General features: G+C 40.8%; 4 protein-coding genes across 5 annotated transcripts; 3 read left to right on the top strand and 1 right to left on the bottom strand.

Annotated features, from left to right (window-relative positions):
• Positions 1–86: 86 nt before the first annotated feature.
• On the top strand, positions 87–11,569 carry LOC6557538 (ribosomal protein S6 kinase beta-2). 2 transcript variants are annotated; one of them, XM_001985362.2, is made up of 10 exons: positions 87–810; positions 3,030–3,070; positions 3,611–3,737; positions 3,819–3,950; positions 4,416–4,549; positions 4,618–4,809; positions 4,900–4,990; positions 5,059–5,307; positions 5,393–5,500; positions 10,907–11,569. In XM_001985362.2, the coding sequence occupies exons 1-10, from the start codon at positions 712–714 to the stop codon at positions 11,249–11,251; spliced, it is 1,518 nt and encodes a 505-aa protein (XP_001985398.1). In that variant the 5' UTR covers positions 87–711; the 3' UTR covers positions 11,252–11,569. The 2 variants fall into 2 exon arrangements, with proteins under 2 accessions (XP_001985398.1, XP_032599367.1); XM_032743476.1 differs by lacking the exon at positions 87–810 and adding an exon at positions 2,074–2,208.
• Positions 5,797–9,775, bottom strand: LOC6557522. The gene is made up of 3 exons (XM_001985363.3): positions 8,468–9,775; positions 6,292–7,524; positions 5,797–6,223 (listed from the first exon to the last, which is right to left on the bottom strand). The coding sequence occupies exons 1-3, from the start codon at positions 8,796–8,798 to the stop codon at positions 6,054–6,056; spliced, it is 1,734 nt and encodes a 577-aa protein (XP_001985399.1). The 5' UTR covers positions 8,799–9,775; the 3' UTR covers positions 5,797–6,053.
• Positions 11,570–16,373: 4,804 nt separating the features above from the next.
• Positions 16,374–18,205, top strand: LOC6557566 (tektin-1). The gene is made up of 3 exons (XM_001985364.3): positions 16,374–16,772; positions 16,830–17,342; positions 17,414–18,205. The coding sequence occupies exons 1-3, from the start codon at positions 16,600–16,602 to the stop codon at positions 17,991–17,993; spliced, it is 1,266 nt and encodes a 421-aa protein (XP_001985400.1). The 5' UTR covers positions 16,374–16,599; the 3' UTR covers positions 17,994–18,205.
• A 1,768-nt stretch (positions 18,206–19,973) lies between these two features.
• On the top strand, positions 19,974–24,299 carry LOC6557545 (E3 ubiquitin-protein ligase Bre1). The gene is given in 5 exon segments (XM_032738608.1): positions 19,974–20,045; positions 20,257–21,469; positions 21,538–22,451; positions 22,541–22,582; positions 22,584–24,299. Coding segments are annotated over 4 exon segments (3,228 nt in total). The 5' UTR covers positions 19,974–20,045; positions 20,257–20,266; the 3' UTR covers positions 23,653–24,299.
• Positions 24,300–24,468: the final 169 nt, after the last annotated feature.

Genomic DNA, 24,468 nt, shown 5'->3' with positions numbered 1-24,468 from the left:
CGAAATATTGGCCATCACTAACAATCGTGGTGGGATATAAACGGCATCGATATCGATACCTGGCGAGTATCGATAAGCGCGAATAGTGCAATCGCTGTCCCAACATACCTCGTGTTCTGGTTGCAAACAAAGAAAAAGTGCATTTTAATTGTTATTAAATTCACATTTCATTTAATTTGAATATTTCGCATTGTTTTCCCCAAGCCGTGTGTGTGGGTGTGAGTGTGTGTGTGTAAGCAACTTGCGTGCGCCTCACTGTATGCGTCTCATGGTCGCGTCAACGTCTCTCTCCGCATGAGTGTGAGTGCGCGCCTCAGTGTGTGTGTGCGTACGTGTGCGTGTGCGTGCGTGTGTGTGCGTGTGTGTCTGTGTATTGGCATTGTGTGGCTGTGGCATTGGCGCTCCGCTGCTGCCGTTGCTGCTGCTGCCTGCTGCGCCACCATTTCCATTCAGAATTCTATTAACTAATAAACAAATAACCTTCGGGGGCCGCGCCTGACGCGAGTAAGCCAAAGCCAAAAATCAAGTCGCAGCATTGCCCAAAAGAAAGTGCGTCTTGTTGCGCTGTTTCCGTATTGTTTCCGCAGCAGAAGCTGAAACAGCAACAGCAACAAATCCAAAAAGCAAAAACCAAAAGTGTTTCTGCGAGTGTGTGAGTGAGTGTGCGTGTGTGCGCGTGTGTGTTTGTGTGAGCGACAAACACAACGACAAATGGCGGACGTAAGTGATACAAGTGAAGTCTTCGATCTCGAGCTGCACGAAGATGACAAAGCGCGAGACTCGGATGACGACAGGATCGAATTGGATGATGTGAGTTTTGGAACAAAGCAGTAGAAACTACGCAACAGAACCCCCCACCCTCCCCTCTGCACTTCCCTTCCGCACTCCACCCACTCGCAAAGATTTTCCTCTTTGTTTACCTTCTTCGCTTTTGTGTCTGGCATTTTCTCGGCTGTTCGAACTCTCTCGAAGCTTATCTGCTGCGCACAAGTCCACCTCCAGATACGCGGGCAGGGTGTCGTCATCAGGTTATTCAACAATCTCATCGCTCAACGCTCATCATCGCAGCTTCAGTTGCAGCCCTCAAGCACGACTCATCTTATGAAACACAATTGTTGTTGCATCATTATCACCAAATATTCTCTTTCGCTAATATGCCGCGTTATTTGGGCAATCGAACTCTTGTTGTCAAATGTCCTTCAAAATAATCAGTATCAGTTCGATTCAGTTATTCACACACACCCGCACTAACGTTCAAATAACAGCAGTATCTCAAGTTGACAATTTCAACCCAGTCGAACTTTTTTTCTTTGATGAATGAGCTTCAATATTGTACCTGAATAAATGAATGAATCGACTAGTCTTGTATTGATAAACAATACCAATCTATAATATAATATTCTGATCATTATTTCATGGCATTTGTTAAGATATCTTAGAAAGATAAACTTATTATTTTTTCTTGAGTGTTGAAGGCTTGAATGTGTTATAGATGTCTCCAAGGAATGTTGAAAGAATAATGTAATTTTCAGCACCGTTTTCACGCTAATAAATGCAGCTGGGTCTTAACACACACTCATTTATTTCGCTGTGAGCTAAACTCCCACTTAAAAGGAATGAAAAATTCTTATCAGCGAATAATGTGAAATTAAAAATAAAAAAAACGAAGAAAAAAAACAACAACGTGCTCTGCTGATAAGGCGAAAAAAACCCGAGAAGAAAATGTCAAAATGACTTAGAAATCGAGTCAATCGGCTGCGTGTTCAGTGCGGTTTTTTTTTTTCATTTTTATTATTATCATTATTATTATTATTGGCTAGCAATTGAAAATGCAATTGAGCTTGTTTTATATTTGCTTTTTGTCATAAATAGTTCAGGCAAGAAGGCGAACGCCCTCGAATTGTGAACATTAGAAATTATGATGGATTTGTTAATTGGAATTTTCGAAGCCAGCCAGCAACATTAACGATTTTCAACCAGTTTCTGTTACCCAAAAAAAAAAAAAAAACTGATTTACTTCTTCTAACGCCCGCATAGAATATGAATTTTTAAAATTGAAATTCGAAGCTCTGCTGAGTCTCGAGTCCAATGCAAGATGCGGCTGCCTTACAAGTCTCCAAGATTTCCCCAAGAAGCAAACGCCTCAACGGCAGAAGCAGAAGAATCAGCAGCAGACGCAGCAGCATCCGTAGCAGAATTGCCAGCAGAGTATTTGGCATTGTTCCGAGTTCTAATTATAGTTTGTCATTAAAGAGAAGGTGTGCGTATGTATGCGTATGCGTATTCGTCTGTGTATGTGTGTGTGTGGAGAAGTGTGTCTGCCTCTATATAAATACACATGTATCTATACACATATATATAGCTGATCAACTGCGAACGCACCCAAGGCAAAAAAAAAAAAAACCGAATTTTTGGTGTAAGGCTTGTTCTGCGTCGGCGTCGCCGCTTTTAACGATTTCTCTGCATGCCAAAAGCACTTTCTCTGTAAAGAGCGAGCACATCATAATTTGTCTCTCTCATTATATATAAATATATATATATTCTCTGCACAGTTCCAGGCAGTCGCAACTTTCATCGGAAATTCTACAAGTTCAAAGATTACTTTTCTTTTTGTTATGTCTTGAGTCTTTAATTATAATTTCAAAAAATCAATAGAAGAAAAAAAATTGTTTAACATTTTCAAGCGAAAATTGAAAGCAGATACAAGAAACGAATTATAATAAATTTGATTCGTATTAATTAATGATAGTTGGAAAAGCTTACAATTGCAGATCAACCTTTCCATTAGCCATTACATAAAACATACTCGCCTAAATTCAACTCGCATATAATCTTAATTACCAGTTTACACTCAAAGTTAGATAGTATTTGGTATAAGTGAGCGTATCTTGTGAGCAATTAGTATTAGCTATCAACTAATTATTCAACTTATATATATATATATAGTATTTGCTGACTCATTTGCATATTGTTCGTTGTTCTCTTTAATAACTCTCTCTCTCTCGCATTCTGTATTTTTTATCTTGCAGGTCGACCTAGAACCGGAATTGAGCATAAATCTACACCAAGAGTGAGTAATGCCAAAGTTATGTCGCCGGCAGAAGATGATGAGGAGCCTGCTTTGATAGGGGTTCTCAGAACAAAACAGCTGAACAAATGTTGACGCGACTTTTCGTATCCGTCCATCCGGCCGGCGTCAGATAATTGCCAGGCACCTGGCGCTGGCTGGCTACCGCACTGATAACGTAACGGCGGGCTTTGTCATGTCGGCAACAGAAGTGTTTACAACTGGCAATTGACTACCAAACAAGCTGTTGTTGTCTTCCCGTCTATTGGCCAATATGTCAGCTAACCAAGCTATCCAAGCTAGTGTGCAAACACTCAATAGTAGGAGTGGGACAGTCGGGCTGGCTGGCTGAAAACGTTGACGGGGCGTTTTAGGGGGCGCCAATTGGCGCGTGCTTGCCACTGGCTTATTTATAGAATGCGTGGGCTGTTCATTTCCCACGCCAACTGCACACAATCTGACCTAAACACTGTGGCTAAAAAACTAATCGTATCTCTATGAGAATATATCTGATCCGCCTGCTCTCTCTCTCTCTCTGAACAGTACTGAGGGCCAGGAAACCATACAGCTCTCCGAGGAGAATGTCAATCCGGGCAAAATCAAATTGGGCCCAACGGATTTTGAGCTCAAAAAAGTGCTCGGCAAAGGTGGCTACGGCAAAGTATTTCAGGTAAGCTGCCGCCTCAATATCCAAAATCCCAAAACAATAACCCTTTTAAACCTCGTTTGGTCTCTCTTTGTGTTTGGACAGGTGCGCAAAACCGCTGGACGTGATGCCAACAATTATTTTGCCATGAAGGTGCTCAAAAAGGCATCCATAGTGACCAATCAAAAGGACACGGCGCACACGCAAGCCGAACGAAATATACTCGAGGCAGTTAAGGTGAGATAAACGCATCCTTGGACCTTCAATGTATTAAAACAAATACAACATTATTTCATAAATCACAACTATGTTACTTGAATAACTTTCTCGAGTGTATAGATTACTTGAAATCTAATTGTATCTCATCTCCATGTTCATATTCTTAATTATTTAGTTTATGCAATACCTACTACTTAAATTGAATCACTTCCTGATGTTTACTGAAGTGTATCGATTACTTTTAATCTAATTGCAATACATATTTTTATATGTACATTATTTCACAATTTACAACTACTTAATTTGAAGCACTTCCTGATGTTTAATACATGTCATAGATTACTTTCAATCTAATTGTATCCCATCTCCATATTAATTATGGTATGCAATACCTATTTTTATAAGTAATAACAATTGACAGTTGTTAACACTTCCCACAGACTTTGAATAATCAATTATAATAATTACGTTTGTCGTTTGCAGCATCCGTTTATTGTGGAATTAGTGTATGCGTTTCAAACAGACGGTAAATTGTATCTGATACTCGAGTATCTGAGTGGCGGTGAGCTTTTTATGCATTTGGAGCGTGAGGGCATCTTTCTGGAGGATACAACATGGTAAATGAATGCTCTCACTTGATTTTCACACAACTTGACCACTAATCAATCGTGTTTTTGGTTTGCAGCTTCTATTTGAGCGAGATCATATTGGCTTTGGGCCATTTACACAAGCTGGGCATCATCTATCGTGATCTGAAGCCGGAGAATATATTGCTGGACGCACAGGGTCATGTGAAGCTAACGGACTTTGGTCTGTGCAAGGAGCACATACAAGAGGGTATTGTCACCCACACCTTCTGCGGCACAATTGAGTACATGTGCGTGCGCGATAGCCAAGCTTTTTCCAATCCGAAACGACAAATCCCAAATGAAACTTGAACTGATCGAGTACTTTTCAATATTTACAGGGCACCTGAAATTCTAACTAGAAGTGGCCATGGCAAAGCCGTCGATTGGTGGTCACTGGGCGCACTCATGTTTGACATGCTCACGGGTGTAGTAAGTGGAATAACATAAATAACTCCTCATTTTGCTAAGTTAATCCGGCATTTGATTTAATTTTGCAGCCGCCGTTCACCGCGGAGAATCGCAAGAAAACCATTGAGACCATACTTAAAGCGAAGCTTATTCTACCAGCCTACCTCACACCCGATGCCAGGGATCTGGTGCGACGCCTAATGAAGCGACAGGAGTCACAACGTTTGGGCAGCGGACCCGCAGATGCGGCGGCGGTACAAACACATCCATTTTTCAAGCATGTCAACTGGAACGATGTAGTCAATCGACGCCTAGAGCCACCCATTAAGCCGCTACTGGTAAGGCAGACTTCTATAGCACCTATTGAGACTGGGATATATATTAATATATTCCGCTTTTGTCTTCGATTTTAATCGATAACAGCGAAGCGAGGACGATGTCTCACAGTTTGATACGAGATTCACAAGACAAATTCCCGTGGATTCACCGGACGATACAACCCTCAGCGAAAGTGCCAATTTAATTTTCCAAGTGAGTGTTTGCGTCAATTTGCACTACTTATTAATTTTCCAAATCGGGGCTAACTTAATTCTGCAGGTAGTTTATTATATTCTTGTGTTTTAATAATGACAACAACTTAGCAAAAGACTGAGAAAGATCTCTTCGATTTCTTTAGATATATCAGTCTGAGTAGCTTGTTGAAACTTGGCATATATCCGTAATTAATCAGCACTTTATCATTTCGTTGACAGATGGAGAAAGAGTATGTTATTTGGCCAAGATCAGTTGTAATATATATCTGTTATGGGTCTGCTGGCGATTTTATTTACTTTTGATATAAGATTGTATTACAAAAGGAATCAGAGATCAAATGCAGCAACTTTAATTTCGCTACTATAGAAATCAAACAATTTCCACTCAAGGATTAGCCAATGATTACAGTTGCTGTGCAGTTTTTCTTAGGTAATTTTTAATGCTTTTGGGCAACCATCGGGGGGAGGACGTGATTTTCACAATAAATACTTTACTAAAGTTACGCTTAATGCTATTCAGGATACTCCAATTCTCAATCTTCAGCCTAGAATCAACGATATTCGGAGCCGCATTGAAAGTGCGGCTCCTTCAGGGGTATACCCGTGGGTCCGTCCGTGAACTCGCAGAAATTGAGGCCGATACGGCGAAAGGGATGACACTTGCTCTTCGGATTGCCCCACTTGCCGCGATAGGTCAGCCAGTCGGGCACCAGGGAGCGACCTGCAGACAAATAAGCATTTACATGCGCGTATAATAAGATAGAAGACAAGAAGATTGTAATTACGTACCGTAGGAGCGCAGATTCTTATAGCTGATGTCGACGGCCTTCCAAGTGTTCCAGGGCGTGCCAAAGCCATTGATGTCATAGAGCCGGGCCACCTTAACGAATCGATGCTTGCCCGGCGCCGTCCACAGACCGTGGGAGCCTTTGGCGGCAAACAGTACCGGATGATTCTTGAATGTGGTGACCGTTTTGGGAAAGTTGGGACGCTGCAGGATGCCCTTGCGCGTCTCCTGGCGTCGAAACTCAAAGGCACCAGTTAACCGATTGTAGCCGTAATAGGCGCCCGCATCGTGTGCCGAGACGTACATGGCCTGCGGCTCAGCATCACCGTTAAAGTACAGGCTCATGTGCTCCCAGTCGCCCACATGGCTGCCAATGTCACGGCGATGACCCAAACAGTAGCCGTAAACAGCCGGAAAGGGTATGCGGCCCAGGGGACCCAGGCTCAGCGTGCACATTGTCTTGCCCTGACTGTACGGATAGAACATCCAGTAGGTGACATGGAACCCGGGCAGTTGTCCCTTCATCGGTTGCCTCTCGTGCGCCGACGAATCACCAATGTTGTTATCCTCGAGATTATCATCGAGATCGACTCCACCACTAAACTTGACATTGTCCGCCAGATTGGCTATAAAATTGTTCACCGGCAGCCCATTGTCCAGCTCCGGTTCCAGCTGCTGCTGCTGCTCCACAGTCTCTGCGACCTCTGGCAACGCAGCGCCGGCTAACTGCGTCTCGCCCATGACCAGATCATAGTCACTGAGCGGTGCATACTCCGCTGACATGCTGCTGGGCGCCTCGCGTTTCACGCGCTGGAACAGCGGAAACAGACGAGACGAACGACGAACTGTATTATTGCGCTCCTCGAGCGGATCAATCGATACGGGTATGTAGGAACCCCGGGTGCTGGCTGACACTAATGGTATTGGTGGTTCCGGCTCGCGTTTTGGGGGCGCTGGACAAAGTGTGACCACACCGTAAATGGGCACGGGTGCTTCATTGGGATTACGGCCATAGATGAAGGATTGCTTATTCTTTAGCAGATCCTCCACCTGACCGTTGGTAACCAAATGCGATTTCGTTGAGTATTCGCTGAAGGGCACGCCCGGCGTAAAGCTGCGATCCTTGTCCATGATGGGATGCACATGCTGCAAAAACTCCTCGACGCCCATCGGCATGAATTTCTCCTCGGGAGCCAGCCAAACAATCGGCGCCCATTGCTTGATCAAACGTTCAACTAAATATAAAAACGAGATTAGTGTCATTTACTTGATTTTAATTAGCTCTACGCTCTGTCGATTACTCAACACACACATAGACACACTATTAAGTGCCGGCCATTGGTCGGCATGTGATGCATGTTGTGTCTAGCTCTAAATTCGTTCGTTTTCAAATTCAGGTGTAATAAATTTCACTTTCACACATTTGAAGAGGCCACCCAAGAAATTAACGTGCCGACAATTTGTCGCCCTTCCCCTCGTACTTAGCTGTTGTTGTTGTTTTTGTTGTTGTTAGTGCTGCAACTAATTTGCAAATTAAACACAAGCCAAAGCGCTTTTGCGTTTTGGGTTTGGCCACTGCTGTGTTCCATATAAAAACGCACTTTGTTGTTGGTGGCACAGCGTTGAGGGGCAACTACAACTACAACACATACTAACCAACTAAATCAAGTCGAAAATTTCACTTTAATTTCAACAAAATGTAAGAAACACGAAAGACGACTTTTGCCTACACTAGCTGTTTTTTTTTTTTTTTTTACAAATGAATTTAATATATAAATCCAAAAAAATATTTATAAATATTGAACTCAATTTAAAATTGTTTCAAATGTTTTTAATTATTATTCCTAACGGATTAAATTAAATCATATTCAATACACTTCTATTAAATATGTAAAAAGGCAGAAAATTATATATATTTTTAAGAACTGCATTTTCAAAAATTATTATGCTCAAATTATGTTTTTTTTTCAAATTCAACTTGTTTTTAGCTTACAGTTCAGATTAAATTCACCTAAATGCTGTTTAAATTCTAACTCAGACTAAAAGTGAATACCAAAAATATTAACCCGATCTTACTCAAAGTAAGGGTATAGGAAATGCGCCTTACAGCTGCTCAGCAAAGTCCGTTGCTGTTATTGTTTTTGTTGTTATTTCTGCTAATAGATACCGTATGCATACCTACTTCTTTATCTAAAGCCGTTACTTGTGCATATTGCAATGTTTGTTGTTGCTGCTGTTGTTGTTGTTGCTTTTGCTGTTGCTGTTGCTGTTGCTGTTGCTGTTGCTCATAGGCGACAGTGGAGCCTTCGTTGTTGTTGTTGTTGCTGCTGCTGCTGCTGCTGCTATGGTTGTTATCGATGAAAGTGCCAGCGCCGTCGGTTGCATTAAAAAGTCTGTTTGTTGTTATTTTTGCTGGCAACAGTTGCTGTTGTTGTTGTTGTTGGGGGGGCAGCGCTGCTGCCATCAGGAGCAGCAACGAGAGTGAATTTATTTTCAACAGCTTGGACATTTTACCAAAAAGAAAAACGTACGTTGATTGCTAATTTTTTCTCCTTGGTGTATGCGATTGTTGTTATTGTTGTTGTTTGTGGTTGTTGTTATTGTTGTGGTTGCTGTTTTTGTTCATTTACAATGGGCGAACAAAGCTGCGCTTTTATTTATGCGGCGTTGGTTTTGTTGCTGCTGCTGTTTTCACACAAATTGACAGTTTGGCAATTTTTATTATAGATTTCTTGCACATGTTTTTTTTATTGTTGTTAGCAGTTGGATAGGTTTTTTTGTTTTTTTTTTTTGTTACACTTGCTTGTGACAATTATGCAATGTCGCACACAACTTCAAACATTTCCTCGCGCACGCAGTTTGACAAGCACTGCTGCTGCTGCTGCGTTGCTACAAATGGTTCTTGTCCCAATTAAGAAGGTGACGCCGACGCAGACGCAGCTGCTACGCTCTCGCTTTCTGCACGTGCGCCTGCGTCTCGCTCTCGGCCCGTTCTCTCTCCAGCTCTCTCTCTCTCCGTCTCTCAGCTGTTGCTATTTCTGTTGTTGCTGTTTCTGTTGTTGTTGTTGTTGTTATTGTGAACTGCAAGCTCTTGAACTGGTTTTATATTTGGGCCCTGGGTCTTTTTAGTGTGGCTGCCAACCCGATAGCCCTGAAGTTTCCAAGAATGAATGTCAATGCATTTGCATAGTGAAATTAAAACGCTTCTCGCATTGATTTTTTTGTATGTTTCTTTTTCTTTGCAAATCCCAAGTTGAGCCTTTCTCCACGCCTTATAAAATTAAATGTGTTCAACGTCGAGGGAAAGGAGTGGTGCAATTTTACTATATACAACACGAAAGTTAAACTTTTTCTCTCTTTCTCTCTCTCTCGCTCTGCTTTTTCTTGGCGTCTGCTGCTGGCGTGCGCACAGTTTGAGTGTTTCTTTGCGACTGGCCAACGATCGTGACTGAGAAATGGTCGTGGCCAAAAGACGCAGAGTTGCGCTTACTGTTTTTGTAACTGATGTTGTTGCTATTGTTGTTGTTGTTTTTGGATTGAGGAGCTAATTGCAGGTTACCGTTTTGTTGTTGCTCGCCCAGCAGTTTATTTGTTTACAGACGACAAGTGCTTTGCGTTTGCTTTTCGGCGGCTTTTTCTCTTTGTTTTATTTCACTTGTGCATTGATAGCGCAGTTTGTTTCTTTTTACCAATTATAAGTTTAAGCAGCACTGTTGCTTCTAAATTTACATTCAGTTTTTGCAGCATTGTAGCTGCATCCGCTGCTCATTGGAAGATGGCTTTACAAGCCGTGTTCTCAATTGTATAAGTTCAAGTTTAACTTACATCACACTACTACCCAAACTGCTGCTAATATGTGTGGTATTTACAATTAGAACTTCTCTCATGGATTATTATTTAGCTGCTTTCACATAGCACGCCCGCGACTTGAAGAGTTTAGTGGGTCAGCGACGACTTTGCTTCTTTTGTTTAATGTGCTGTGATACGGATATGATGATATGATCAGATCCCAAAATGGGGTTTCAATTACCATTGCGCTCACGTACAGTTTTATTCCATTCCATTTGGACGCGTCACGCGTTTCTGCAGCTTCTTCCCCTCTCCATCCTCCTCACCTGCTCGCCGAGTGCTGTCTAGCGTGCCAGATGAATTTACACACCAGCCGGAGGCTTGTTTAATTATTTTATTGCATTTTGCATACAATATTTTTTTATATTTTTGGTTTACGTTTGTTTTTTTTTTTTTGTGGTTTTGGAATTTCGTCAATTTTTAATTAGTGTCTCTCACGCTGACAAAATAAAATATAAAAAAAAATTATAAAGAAATAAGAAATTATGCAAAATGTGTTACATAGGCAGTTGGGTCAGTCAGTCGGCTTGCATAATTCCTGGCCGGGCATTATTAGTATGCGGCACACAAAAACCCAAGACCGAGTCCGAGTCCGAGCCTGAGCAACCGAACCGAACCCAGACAGTCAATTTCTGCTCCAAATTCAATGGCGCACGCGATCCGCCAATTGGGTGGGTTGTTCAGGCGGTTGGAAAATGAAGAAAAATTATCACATTCAGTTACAACACTTGCTGAAATCAATATTTAATTGCTTTTGGTTTTTTGCAGGGTTTCACCTACGTTGCGCCATCGATATTGGAGGAGATGCATCGGGCAAATCGAATGCCGGCGCGTTCACCGAGGCGCACACCGCGACATCAGCATCCGGATAACAGTTTTCGACTGCAGTTCCCATCCGTCAATCCAAATGTGAGCGGCAATGTGGGCGCCATGGGCATGCAACGTTCAACGATGTTTGCAAGGGCAACGGCGCCACATCAACAACAACAGCAGCAGCAGCAGCAACACCAGCATCCTCATCCGCATCCGCTTCATATGCAAACGTTTGCGCCGCGACCATCACCAGCGCAGGACGAGATGATGGATGTGCAGCAGGGACTGCCAATGGTCTAAGGTTACTAACGAGGAAGGAGCGATTGTTTTTGTTATTACACGGATAGAGGAGAAGGACGAGGGAAAGGCGATTGAGATCGCGTGCTACGATGAACGTTTTGTTTGGATATACATAAATACTAAAGTTAGACACATACACACATACTATATATGACATATATATATAAACAACATATGCTACAGCTATAGCCAACTATATAGAAATAACTATATATATACATATATTTGGTATATGTATGCATGTAGATTGTGAGATACTAATGATGAAAGTAGCTGGCTGGAGCGAGTTCCGGATCGTGTATAAATACTTACCACTTATTGATTATGTTTTATACTTATAGGCAAAAAGGTTTACACAATTTAGTTCAAATGTACACTTCAAACTTTTGATTTTTTTTATACATACTGCTATTATTATTTAGATACAAACAAACAAATAAACAAACATATACTTAACAACAGTAAGACAACAACAAAAGCAACAAAAACAATTACAATTACTATTGTGTTGTTTAATGAATGTGCACATGAAAAGAGAGAACCCTATTTGAGTTCTTATATATATCTATATATATATATATATTCTTAAATGCACGAGAAATGCAAAAGCATTGATTATGATGATTATGCAAACCATTTTGCTTAGATACGAGCTTTAAATTCTTGTCTAGCCATTTAGTAATTTCGATAGACCTTTGTGTATAGTGACCATAGTTTATAGAACAACAAACAAAACACCACACAACAACAATAACAACAACAACTATGATAATAATAAGAATAAAGATGATGATGATGAAGATAATAATAATAAAAGTGAATATATGAAGCTGAATGCAAAGGTTTCCAGCGTGAAAGTCGTAAATCGCACTTGCTGCATAGCCAATTTTTTCTCTATTTATTCAATAGTTTGTCTTAACGAAGAAAACTCGCTTTCAGTTGCGGCAACTTTTTATGTAATTTGACTTAAAAGTTGCTTGACCATTTCAAACGTTAACAAAAAAGGCATTTCTTAAAGCAAAGCGGCATAGTTAAAACAAACACAAATCCCCATGATGCTATAATAATTTAAACCCATTTACCGCGTACTGAGAAGCTAAACGCTGCCACAACAAAAACAAACAATAAATCAATAAAAACGAAAACGAAGAAATAGAAACGTAAAATGAATAATGAATTAAATTAATAGATATAAAATTAAAATTTTGTATGTACTTTGATTATATTTTGTTTCAGTTGATTTTTTTATTATTATCTATATATTGATTATTGCAAAAAAAATAAAAATCAAAACAAAAAAAAAAAAGAAAATAAATGAAAATACAATGTCAAATATAATCAAAAGGTGCTTTGAATTGTTTAAAAAGACAAGACAACTACAATACAAAAAGAAAACAAAAACAAACTATTGAAATCGAGAACGACTAAAACCTAAATACTTATAATGGTTATGTGTATAAAAACATATTTATATAAACAAAAAAGGAAATACCTCAGAAGCAATTATTTTTGTTAAAAAAAGAAAATGCAAAACCAACTAAATTATAATATGAGCTAAAAAAAAAAAAAAAGGAAAAGAAAAATTAAAATGAAACATGTAAACAGAATGAAAGCAACAAATATTTCGTTAAAAATATTTGTATGCGCTTAAATAAAAAGAAGAAGCAAATTGTAAACATAAATATAAATATAAATATATTTCTTTTTGGATTGTAAAACTTATTTGATTGTGTGTATGATTTACAAAATTCATGAAATTTTTGCTTATTGTAATTTGCATTATTTTGGATTTTGTTATACAACAATAACAAAATAAGCAAATGGAAAATCTTATTTTTAATGTGGCGCCTGCAAATTAAATAAGAAATGTCTTATTTTCTTTGTTAGCGTAGCCAGCAAGAGAAAAGCAAAGGAAACCAACAAGAAATTGTGCTAAAACTTAAGAAATATGTAAAGTATAAAAAAAGATAAAGATATTCGATGCTAAGCAGATGATGAAAATAAAACAAAACAGAAACCCAAGCAACACCCAAGAATGATAAAAACACTGCCTACACAAAAGGAAACAACAAGAAACTAGCAACAAATTAAAAAAAAAAACATAACAATAAAACAAAGAGCAAATAAATGAATTTAAAAAAAATATGATAAACACTATATTAAAATAACAACCAAAAAAAAACAATAATAATAATGTCAGTTTGTATTCGTAGATAGCCAAGTTAAACAATTGAGAGAAACACCCAGCAGACAACACAATATGAAGATGAAAACAAACACCAAACTGAGAATAAATTGCCTCAAAGTAGCAAAAGTGAAAAAATGAAATGTCGCATAGATTGTAGAGTTGCGATCTGCATACTATATGTACAGTTCTCAGAACTAATAATTACACAATTAATTAACTGTTTGGGCGAATGACTCAAATGATTATAGAAACGAAGTAATTCAAATAAAAGTTCACTGTTAATAGTTCATTCAAATTGCGCTAAACACGCGATCACATTGGCAACTCTGGCATAAAGTAACACTTATTTTCTAAGCGCCAGATACTATGTATGTTAGCTAAACTAATTAAAAGAGTCTAATTACTACGTCGAACGACAAATGCTAAACAGTTCTTGAAACTTGAGGCCATATCTGGGGAGTTGGGGCGACGATTCGAGAAGGGTTGGGGCGGTGGTGCGCCTGTGGAAGCCAAACTAAAAGCAGAACAACAAAAAAAAATCCAAAATAACACTGGAAACAAATTACTGAAAACTAATAATGCAAAAATCAACAGATCCTAGTTAATTAAATTGTACATTTTTATTATCATTAAAGTTTAAGTGCAGTGCATAATATAAATATACATCAAACTACACACATACGTACATGCATATACATACATATATGTACTTGCATGCATATATATGCTGGCAACAACAACAAATGTATATCGTAATAAATTCAAACTAAATTTTACAAAAAAAAAATATAACAAAACTCTAGTTAATTAAAGCAAAATATCCGGGTCAAAAGAGAGTTAAGCAGCGCCTTTTACTCGATATTCTCATCAATCGAAAATCAAGCTGATGAATCTAAATGTCAAACGATCGATCTTTATTTTATTTAAGTTCTCGTATAGCATATGCATATCAAGTTTACATATATCTCATTGATAACTTACCCAGTTTCTCTTATTTCCATAACAATGGATTTCCGATAGCCATATGGGCCTAAATTGCAGAAATTTCTTCGAAATCGCTTAAGAAACACTTAATAAATAAATTGTATGCGTCTGTCTAACAATCATCTCCCGGTTACTTTTATCGCTAAAGTAATGCTATGATTTGTGGAGAATAGGTATTCAAAATCTGAAATCGCTGAAAGGTGATTTATACAGTTATTCACATGCTCCGGAAACTGAAAGTCATCATCAAAAATGGTGCTAATTATTTTATTTGGTACAGAAAACAGGATATATATTACATTTATATTATTTTTATATTTTTTCTGGATATAAAACATAAATGAATCAAAAATTTTTTAAATGTACAAAAACAGTATATTTTGAACTTTGGACTAAAATTTAGTTGTCAGCAGATTAACTCCGGTCTACAAGGTATATTATTTTTACATGGTATATTGTTAAAATCAGCTATGAAATTCGATGTGATGCAATAATGACTTGAATTCATTGTTCGGTTGTTTTTTTTTTTGTATTTGGTGAATGCCAATGCTGTAAATAAATTGTTCAATGTGATCTTTCTTTCCGGCTGTTTGTACATACTAACTAAATCTTTCACGTCTCTACCTTTATTACAAACAAACAAACGATTTTTTTTTTTTAGTTGTGTCAAATGATATTTTTTTACAGGTTATTGTTGAGGAAAGCATGTACACTCACCGGTGACACAAATAGGTTGATGTATCGGCTAAATTGCCCAAAAGGATTTCTCTCAAATTGCGGCATAGTTTCGGAAGCAGAAATTCGCCGTAGTCAGAAAATCCTTGTTCCCTAAACTAAACAAACAATTTTGATATGCTTCAATCAATTGGCTGCCTAGCATAATTTACGAGGATATCACCGATTTATGAGAAATTTTCAATTTTAAATCGTCTCTTTTTATCAGTTGTTTGAAAGATATTCATTAGAATGGCCAATTTAGTTTCATTTTTTGTGACCTACACTTACATTTTTTGATACATTTTCTTCTACAAACCTCACAATCCTTTAAAGCCAATAGCGAGTCAAATTTCGAAAAAGTGCTGAAATAGGAAGATGCTATTCCATACTCGCATAGGAGTGAACAATATAATGAATAACTCTTTCTTTTCTGCGAATCATTTCCATTCTTAAGCATTAAAATGCATCTTGGTATCAATTACAAATTCCCACCTACTTTCAACCTTCAGCTTATGTTTTTCATGTATCGCTGCTGCCAAAATAAATGTATTCAATCACTTTCAATCGGTGAATTTTCGTTCATAATTTCCGCAATATATTTTCCGCCCACTGGGATACCGCCCATCCTGTCACGCAGCTGCCGTTGATTAGCATAAGTTAATGCCAAAAAAAAGGAAAAAGTTTTGCACAGTTGCCAATAAAATAAAGGCAAAAAGCGAAAGTATGTTAACATACATAAATCGATCCATGCTAGCTGCTTGAAAGTCATGCACAGCTATTTTTAAACTGTAAGGCAAAAAACCACAAGGACGAGTCGCGCCTGCCACCGAATCCTGCAATTGAATGAGCGCCCAAGAAACCCCAGCTCAGCTCCGGGACGATTGCGTTTGTACCCAATTTGACTGCCAGGTGACAGAGCCACATACACAGGCACAGACAGGTGCCCTGACTACCACACACACACATGCACACATATGTACGTGTGTGTGAACAGGGAATGGCATAATAATAAATACCGCTAGGCAACCGTAAATTCCTTAGCATGAATCGATTTAACTAACTCCACTGCACCTTTGAGGAACAGCAGCAGCTGAATCGGCAGTTGAAGTTGTTACAGATTCGGAGGCAGGTCGTCAGCTCGTCACATTGTCAGGTAGACTACAATATACTACTTCATATTACACACACAGCCGAAAGCAAAGTGTGCCAGTCAAATGATTTCCTGAGAAAAATCAAACAAAAAACAAGAAATCACAAATCCCAAAAGCACACTCACAAATCGAGAAGTGTCTTCAAATGAGTGCAAAGAATCGCACACGTAACCTTTAAAATTTATATTCAATTCTTACGCAATACTATATAAATAAATATATATATTTGATATCAAGCGAACACACCGAGTTAGAGACAGAGACAGAGGTACCGATTGAGAGGCAGAGGCAGTGCATCATTATTGACCATGTTGCCGAATTTGAAGACGCGTCGCATAACGGGCCTGCAGCTGGCTGGCAAACATTTGGGTCCGGTGGCTAAGTGCCCGCCTCGATACTCGGAGGAGGATTGGGATTATAATAACAAGATCAAGTTTCGCATCACCTGCGATCAGGAGAAACTCGCCGAGCGTATTGTCGAGTAAGTAATTGCAGTAGCGACTCTCTTTCACTCCTACTCCTCTTTCTAACTGCTTAGGGAGTCGCGTCGCGTGGTGGATGAGACGAAGGACACCACCAAGAATTGGCAGCGCGAGGTCGAGCATCATATGCGCGAGCGTACCAGCGAGATTCGATTCCTGGTCGACGAACTAAATCGTCAGAAGAAGACGGCCGCTCTGGAGGATGAGACACTGAACACTTATCGCAATCGTGTCCTCAGCGCCATTGACTTCCTCAAAGAGAAGTCACTGGCCATATGCAAGCAGTGCATGATTCTGCGCGAGGGACGCATCGGCGTCGATCTGTGCGATGATGAGGTGGATCGGTCGCTGCGTCGCGAACTGAAGGTCATTAAGGGATGTCAGGGATTGGCCGATGCGGCACTGAAGGAGGCCGAGGAGCAGATTCGCAAATTGCGTGCAGCCATGTTTTTGCTGGATCAGGATCTGGCAGCCAAGGACAAATCGCTGGCCATTGACGAGAAGAATCTCAAGCTGAAGGACTTCCAGCATGACCTTGGCAAGGGTCAGGATTTGTCCAAGCAGCACTGGTAGGTCAGATCAAATACGATTTTAATTGCAGATACTGTTAATGCTCCTGCTGCCCACCTGTTTTCCCAAGTCAATTCTCGCTTACCGAGTGGCAAGCGCAGACGTATGAGAATCTGGAGGCTAACGCCAAGGCTCTGGTGTCCGCTGGACAGCTGCGCGCCTACATCGACCTGCTTCTGAAGCAGATCTGCGAGGACATGCAGAATCAGACGGATCGCACCAATGAGGCGTTCGATCGGCGCATCGCGGAGACGAAGCACGTGAAGCAGTGCCTGGAGAACAAGCACAAGGACACCATGGATCACATCCATCAAGTGCAGCGCAACATGAACGAACTGGAGCGCGAGATGTGCGACAAGCAGCGAGCGATCACTCTATGCCAGACGCGTCTCAGCAATCGTGCCCATCGTCCCGGGCTTGAGCTAACCTGTGACATGGTCCAGGATGCTCTATACAATGAGCTGCAGGCCTTGAAGGCATCCGTGTGCAAACTGAATCAGAAGCTCAATGAGAACAAGGCATCCATGCGGTATCTGATGCATGTCCAGGTCATGCAGGAGGAGGAGATCAACATCAAGGCGAACACTTGCAAGATTGACGAGGTCGACTGCATGACCTTGCGCCAGGCACTCAAATACTCATCGTTCTAGTCGCAATCCTCATCCAGTTCGAGTGCATTCCACTCCATCCACTACTAATTGATCTCCATTACACACACGCTCTCTCAACTAAAAACAAATCAAAACAACTTAATCAAATTAAATTACATGTGCATAGATCGCCTCGTTCAATTCAACCAAATTGTCAAAATGTACATGTTCAATAAATTTAAACTCACTTCCAGTTCGAATTATGCAAACAATCCTCAATGCATTTTCTTCTGTTTGATTGCCTGCTGTCACGAAATCGAGCAACTTTAATGCAAATAATAACTTGCAAAATTAATTATTGTCTCAAATAAATAAAACCGAAAATTGGGGCAGTCAATAGGCAGTAATGGATTTTAGAGGCGTTTACTAGCTTATTTCGGTATTATTAATTTAGCTTAAAATTTATTCGTGATTAGTTCTCGTTTTCTATTCGACCGCAATTCGATTTTTGATTCCTTAAATATTATGTGCTCGTGATTTTAAAATGTTTTTAAAGTTTTGTTCTTCGTCGTCACTTAAATCAGGATATATATCAGAAATTAAGAGCATTATTTATTTATTTATTTAGAGCAGTATTGAGTGGCTGAATTAGCACTTGTAATAATATCTCGGATAATGTCTCTTATAGGGAATAAAAGTAGTCAAAGTATTAAAGCGAGACAGCTCGCAAGCTATTTTTCATAGCTTCATTACTTCTTTAAAGTTTCTAAGAAAATGATTTTTATCAACTATCAACTATTTCTTCAGCCTCCAGTTACTGAGACATGCTTACGATTGGTGCATCCTTTTTATTTTATTTTCAACCACATCATATAATGATCTTAAGCTTTAATTTAAGTGCATTGGAAGCATTCAAGTTATAGCTCGTTTTCCAAATCCCATTAGATTACCACTGAGAAAGCTGATATCCCTCCTTTGGTGCTCTGCAAATTATAAGCTTTGCTGATTCAAAAGATTGAACTCTAACCAAATTACATTATACTCGATATATTGTAAAGCTCAAAAGTATCGATGCACCTGTTGCAGCAAAATGGCAAAATAATATTAATATGGGGCACACTCTTTTCTTATGATTTGTGTTTTAAATCCATTTACTAAAATTGAGCTCAATGATAAATATTCAGATCAGAAAAAAGCACCAAAGTTGCATAAAATGAAGTTCCAGTTTTGATACATGTGTAAAATGTATGATCTACTTAATGTGGTCAACTTATTTAACCAATCACATATTAAAAATTTGCAGGTTTTTTCTATTTAGTGAAAATATATATTGACTCAATTTTAACGGGTACACTTAACCAGGATAATTTCAGTCAGTCATAAATTCTCTTGGGCATGTCATAAATACATAGGCGATTTGTAATTCTGAATAACTTGTGAATGCAGCAATAACTTAATCTTCTCAGAGAATCCCTGTCGCAGATCTCACGGAGGAAGTTACTCGTGATTGGTCACACTACGCAATTATTCAGCATCGCATGTCTTGCAGAGATCTCCTCAATCTGCTGGAGCAAAATTATATTCGTTACCAAGAAGGCGGAGCTGCACCTACATTTTTATTTACAATTTGTTTTGCACAGTTCGATCCATTTGTAGGGTAGGTATCGATGTATACTAGTAACATGTTAGCTAACATAAGCCAATAAGGCCAAATATGTCGTTCTGTTACGCAAATATCGAAGGTTGTTAACTTATTGTTAACTGCTTATCAAGTGATATTGTAGCTCTTTCTATTGCATTCGATGCAACCATTACTTGACATTGAAAATATTGTACAATTAACCTAATATTCATTTATATTTCTCATTTTATTGGGATGTCTTTAGTAATGGGGGCTGCCAACTGCAAGTAAAATGAACTAGTTATGGCATACGTTCCAAAAACTATCGAGCCCATTGGATTTTAGTAATCGGCTGACCGCCACGCTCTATCATGTACAATGCAACTCTTTACACACAGCAAGCAATTAGTAGAAAACTCTTTTAGAATTCTGCCGCTCTGTTGAATTATTAATTAATGTTAAGCTAAAAAGTGTACAAACCAGAAATTAAGGTAAGCGCCCCACACTCCATTTGTTCATTTTGTTTGCAGCTCCGACCTACTTGACAATAGGCGCGCCCAGTTCCAGCTGGCAGCGTCCGTCGAGCCGCACACAGTAAAAAAATGGAGTACAGCCACAACCACAGCCACGAAACTCGAAAATCAATAATACTAAGAAAACTGGAGAGTAATCGATTTTTTTTGCATAATATTTTTGTTACAGTTTAGAAATTATGTCAAAACGTAGCGCTGACGATGCCAGCGGCACCGGCACCGGCAGTGGCAGCGGTGGCAGCAGCTGCCTGGTTGCTGCAGCGGCCGCAGGTCAGCCGCCGATCAAAAAGGTGCACTTCGAGCCGCACTTAATTGGGCCGGTGTCGACGCTCGAGGAGATGGATATCAAGGTGTTGGAGTTTCAGAACAAGAAACTCGCTCAGCGCATAGAGCAGCGAATGCGTTGCGAGGCCGAACAACGGCATCGCATCGAGCAACTGGAGAAACGCCAGACGCAGGACGATGCTGTCCTCAATGTGGTCAATCGCTATTGGAATCAACTCAATGAGGATATAAGGGTGCTCTTGCAACGATTCGATGCAGAGACGGCCGACGAGCTAGAGAATAAGAATGAGAACGAGGTAACTACATCGTTTCTCACCCAGCTATCCACCTGGGACAAGGAGGAACTGGACGAGAAGCTGGCCAATCGGGTGCAGGTGTCGAAGCGTGCCGTGGCCAAAATCGTTCAAGTCATTGATAGGTTAATGCAACGGAATGAGAAGATAACGCTTGTTCTAAAAGGTGGCGATAGTTTGGCGCAGGGCACAACTGCTGCTGGAGGAGGTGGAGATGAGGAGCAGAAAGTCAAGGCCGGCGCTGAGGCGGATGCAGCGTCAGCGGCGAGTATGGGGGGCATCCATGCGCTCGAGGAGACGCTAAAGAAAACGCATATTGAGATTATGACAGAGAATCACAAGCTGCAAAATTTGAATACGTCGCTGCACGAGAAATTCCACACGATGTCACTGAAGATGAAGGAATACCAGGACGCGCTCACTGCCAAAGAGACGGAGAACGCTGAACTGAAAAACCAAATCGATGAGTTGCAATATGATCTGGAGAAAATCCATTGTCGTAACGATAAGCTGGAGAATCATTTGGCCGAGGCCATTGAGAAGCTCAAGGCTTATCACCAGATCTACGGAGATCCTAACAAGAGCAGCAGCAACAGCACCAGCAAGACGTCCAGCTCAGTTGTTGGAACCGCCACCGTCGGCGGCGGCAGTGCAACGACCAATGTAAATAGTCAGCATCTGGAGGAGCTGCAAAAGGAGCTGGAGGAACATCGCGAGCTGGCCAACAATCGGTTGCAGGAACTGGACAAACTGCATGCCACGCATCGCGAAACCCTCAAAGAAGTAGAGAAACTTAAAATGGATGTAAGTCAATGAATAGAATTAATATTTCTTAACTCTTGTAAATTATAGTCTCTCTCTCTGTCTTGCAGATCCGTCAACTGCCCGAGTCGGTGATTGTGGAGACAACGGAATACAAATGCTTGCAGTCGCAATTCTCGGTGCTGTACAACGAGTCCATGCAGATCAAGACCATGTTGGATGAGACACGCAATCTGCTGCAGACGAGCAAGAATCAGCATCTGCGCCAGATCGAGGTGATGGAGAGCGAGGAGCTGATTGCCCAGAAGAAGGTGCGCAGCGACATGATCCAAATGGAGGATGTCCTTGCGCTCATACGCAAAGAATATGAAACGCTGCGCATCGAATTCGAGCAGAATATGGCCGCCAACGAGCAGACGGCGCCGATAAATCGAGAGATGCGGCATCTGATCACCTCGCTGCAGAATCACAACGGGCAGCTGAAGGGCGAGGTGCAGCGATACAAGCGCAAGTACAAGGACATCTCCACGGACATGGTCAAGATGCGCAAGGATCTGGAGGAGGCACAGGCCAAACTCGAGGGCAACAAGCAGCAACAGCAGGCGGCTGCAGCGGCGGCCGGCGAGGAAGTTAAACAGGAATCCGCTGCCAATATTAAGGAGGAGAATTCGAACAACAACTCAGCGGGCGGCGCCACGGGTCTCACTAATTCTGGGAGTGCCAGTGGCGATGCCAACATGGCCATCAAGGAGGAGAACTCAGCGATTGCCGAAGATGAACTGGACGATGAGGCGAGCGGCAAGGATGTCAAGGATCCCAGCATCAAGCAGGAGAAGCTCTCGTCCAGCGAAGCGGCAGCTGCTGAGAAAAAGGATTCACCCGGTCCGGCGAATGCATCAACGGCGACCACAACTGGCAGCACAAATGCGGTTAAGGCTGAGAAGGACACCAAGGATGGCATCAAGGCCAAGGAACTGAAAGCCGCCGAAAGTGAAACGGTACGGGATCTGAAAGCGCAACTCAAGTAAGGATTAATAATTATGGCAAAATCCTCGATTAAAATCCATTGAAAAATACACAAAATAATTCACTGTTTGCAATTTCCATTTGCAGAAAAGCGTTGAACGATCAGAAGGAGATGAAGCTGCTGCTGGACATACAAAGGCGTTTCGAAGGATCAGCGCGACAAGGTGCAGCTCATGGCGACCGAAAAGAAACTGCGGTCCGAGATCGAGGAGCTGCGACAACAGCTGAAAAAGCTGCAGGAGAGCAAGCGAGAGGAGCGCAAAAAACTGGCCGACGAGGAGGCGCTGCGCAAGATCAAGCAGCTGGAGGAGCAAAAATACGAGTTGCAGAAACAGGTGGCCAACCACAAGCCCACGGAGAATACGTGGAGCGGTGCGCCAGGACCAGGTGGCGGACAGCCTGGCGCCAATTATAACCGACCCTTTGTTGGCTCACACGAGGAAGAGGCGCTGCTCAACGAGATGGAGGTGACGGGTCAGGCGTTCGAGGATATGCAGGAGCAGAACTCGCGGCTCATTCAACAGCTGCGGGAAAAGGACGATGCCAATTTTAAGCTGATGTCGGAGCGGATTAAGGCCAATCAGCTGCACAAACTGTTGCGCGAAGAGAAGACGGTGCTGGAGGATCAAATGGCGACGGCATCGACACAGATCGAAGCGATGCATATTGTACTGCGCAAGCTGGAGGAAAAGGAGCGCACCCTGCAGGCCACCGTCGCGTCCATTGAGAAAGAGCTGATGCTCCGGCAACAGGCGATGGAGATGCACAAGCGCAAAGCAATCGAATCGGCCCAATCGGCGGCGGATCTCAAGCTGCATCTGGAGAAGTATCATGCCCAAATGAAGGAGGCTCAACAGGTGGTCGCCGAGAAGACCAGCTCCCTAGAGGCGGAGGCCTACAAAACGAAACGGTTGCAGGAGGAGCTGGCGCAGTTCAAGCGAAAGGCGGAGCGCATGAAGAAGATGGAAATGTCGGGCACAACAATCGATGAGGTGATGATCGAGGAGATTAGGGAATACAAGGAGACGCTGACGTGTCCCTCATGCAAGGTGAAGCGCAAGGATGCAGTTCTATCCAAATGCTTTCATGTCTTCTGCTACGACTGCCTGCGCACCCGATACGAGACGCGGCAGCGCAAGTGTCCCAAATGCAACTGCGCCTTTGGCGCCAACGATTACCATAGGCTATATCTGCAGTAAGGGATCTTCGATTATCGATTGTCGATTATCGGTCATTGATCATTCGGCGAGCGTCTTCATCGCAGCCAGCAAATCCATTACGAGCATATTATCGATGTACTATTAATATATTATATATATATTTATATATGTATATATATAAATTTGTTTTTAAGCGACTTCCCCCTTTGTATCCCTTGCGGCATTTATGTTGAATTTTTTCACTAGTGGCCCCAAGCACATCTCATAAGTTATGAGTTTCCGAGTGATATTCTCCCGGGTTTTTATGTAGCTCTTAAACTAAAACTAAATCGTACGAAAACTAATAAATGGCTAAACAATTAATTTCAACGCAATTTGCAATGGATCAAAATAACTATTGTATGTAAATATTTATGGGTATTTTCCAATTATATTCAATTTTTGTTTTGTTTATTTCTTATACATTTTGCTTAATTCTCTTTAAATTTTATCCTAACTTAATTTTTGTTGTTTCAAGTATTTCGTCCCTTTTTCTCACTTAGAGCATTAGTGTATTACGTGATGTGGGAGTCGCTTCCTTCAAATTGTTTATACTTTATTAACTTAAGCATAAAATCCCCAACAAGGATGTAAGAAATTGACAACTGGAATGTGACTACAAAAGGCAATTTCAGTCTTATCTTGTTCAATTAAGTAAATAAAAACATTTAGAATCGAAATTAATTGGATTTAACTGATATATTAACATATTAAGTAAAGTAAAAACTACAATTTAAACAAAATTCATTTTCTTACAAAAAACGTATAAATATTTAAATTATTTCGCGTGATTGGCAGCACTTACTTCCCAATAAT

This window comes from Drosophila grimshawi, unplaced genomic scaffold, assembly GCF_018153295.1.
Source record: "Drosophila grimshawi isolate 15287-2541.00 unplaced genomic scaffold, ASM1815329v1 contig_44, whole genome shotgun sequence".
Taxonomy (NCBI): domain Eukaryota; kingdom Metazoa; phylum Arthropoda; class Insecta; order Diptera; family Drosophilidae; genus Drosophila; species Drosophila grimshawi.
Note: the sequence above shows the minus strand (reverse complement) of the source record. Positions and strands in the feature narration are given on the sequence as shown.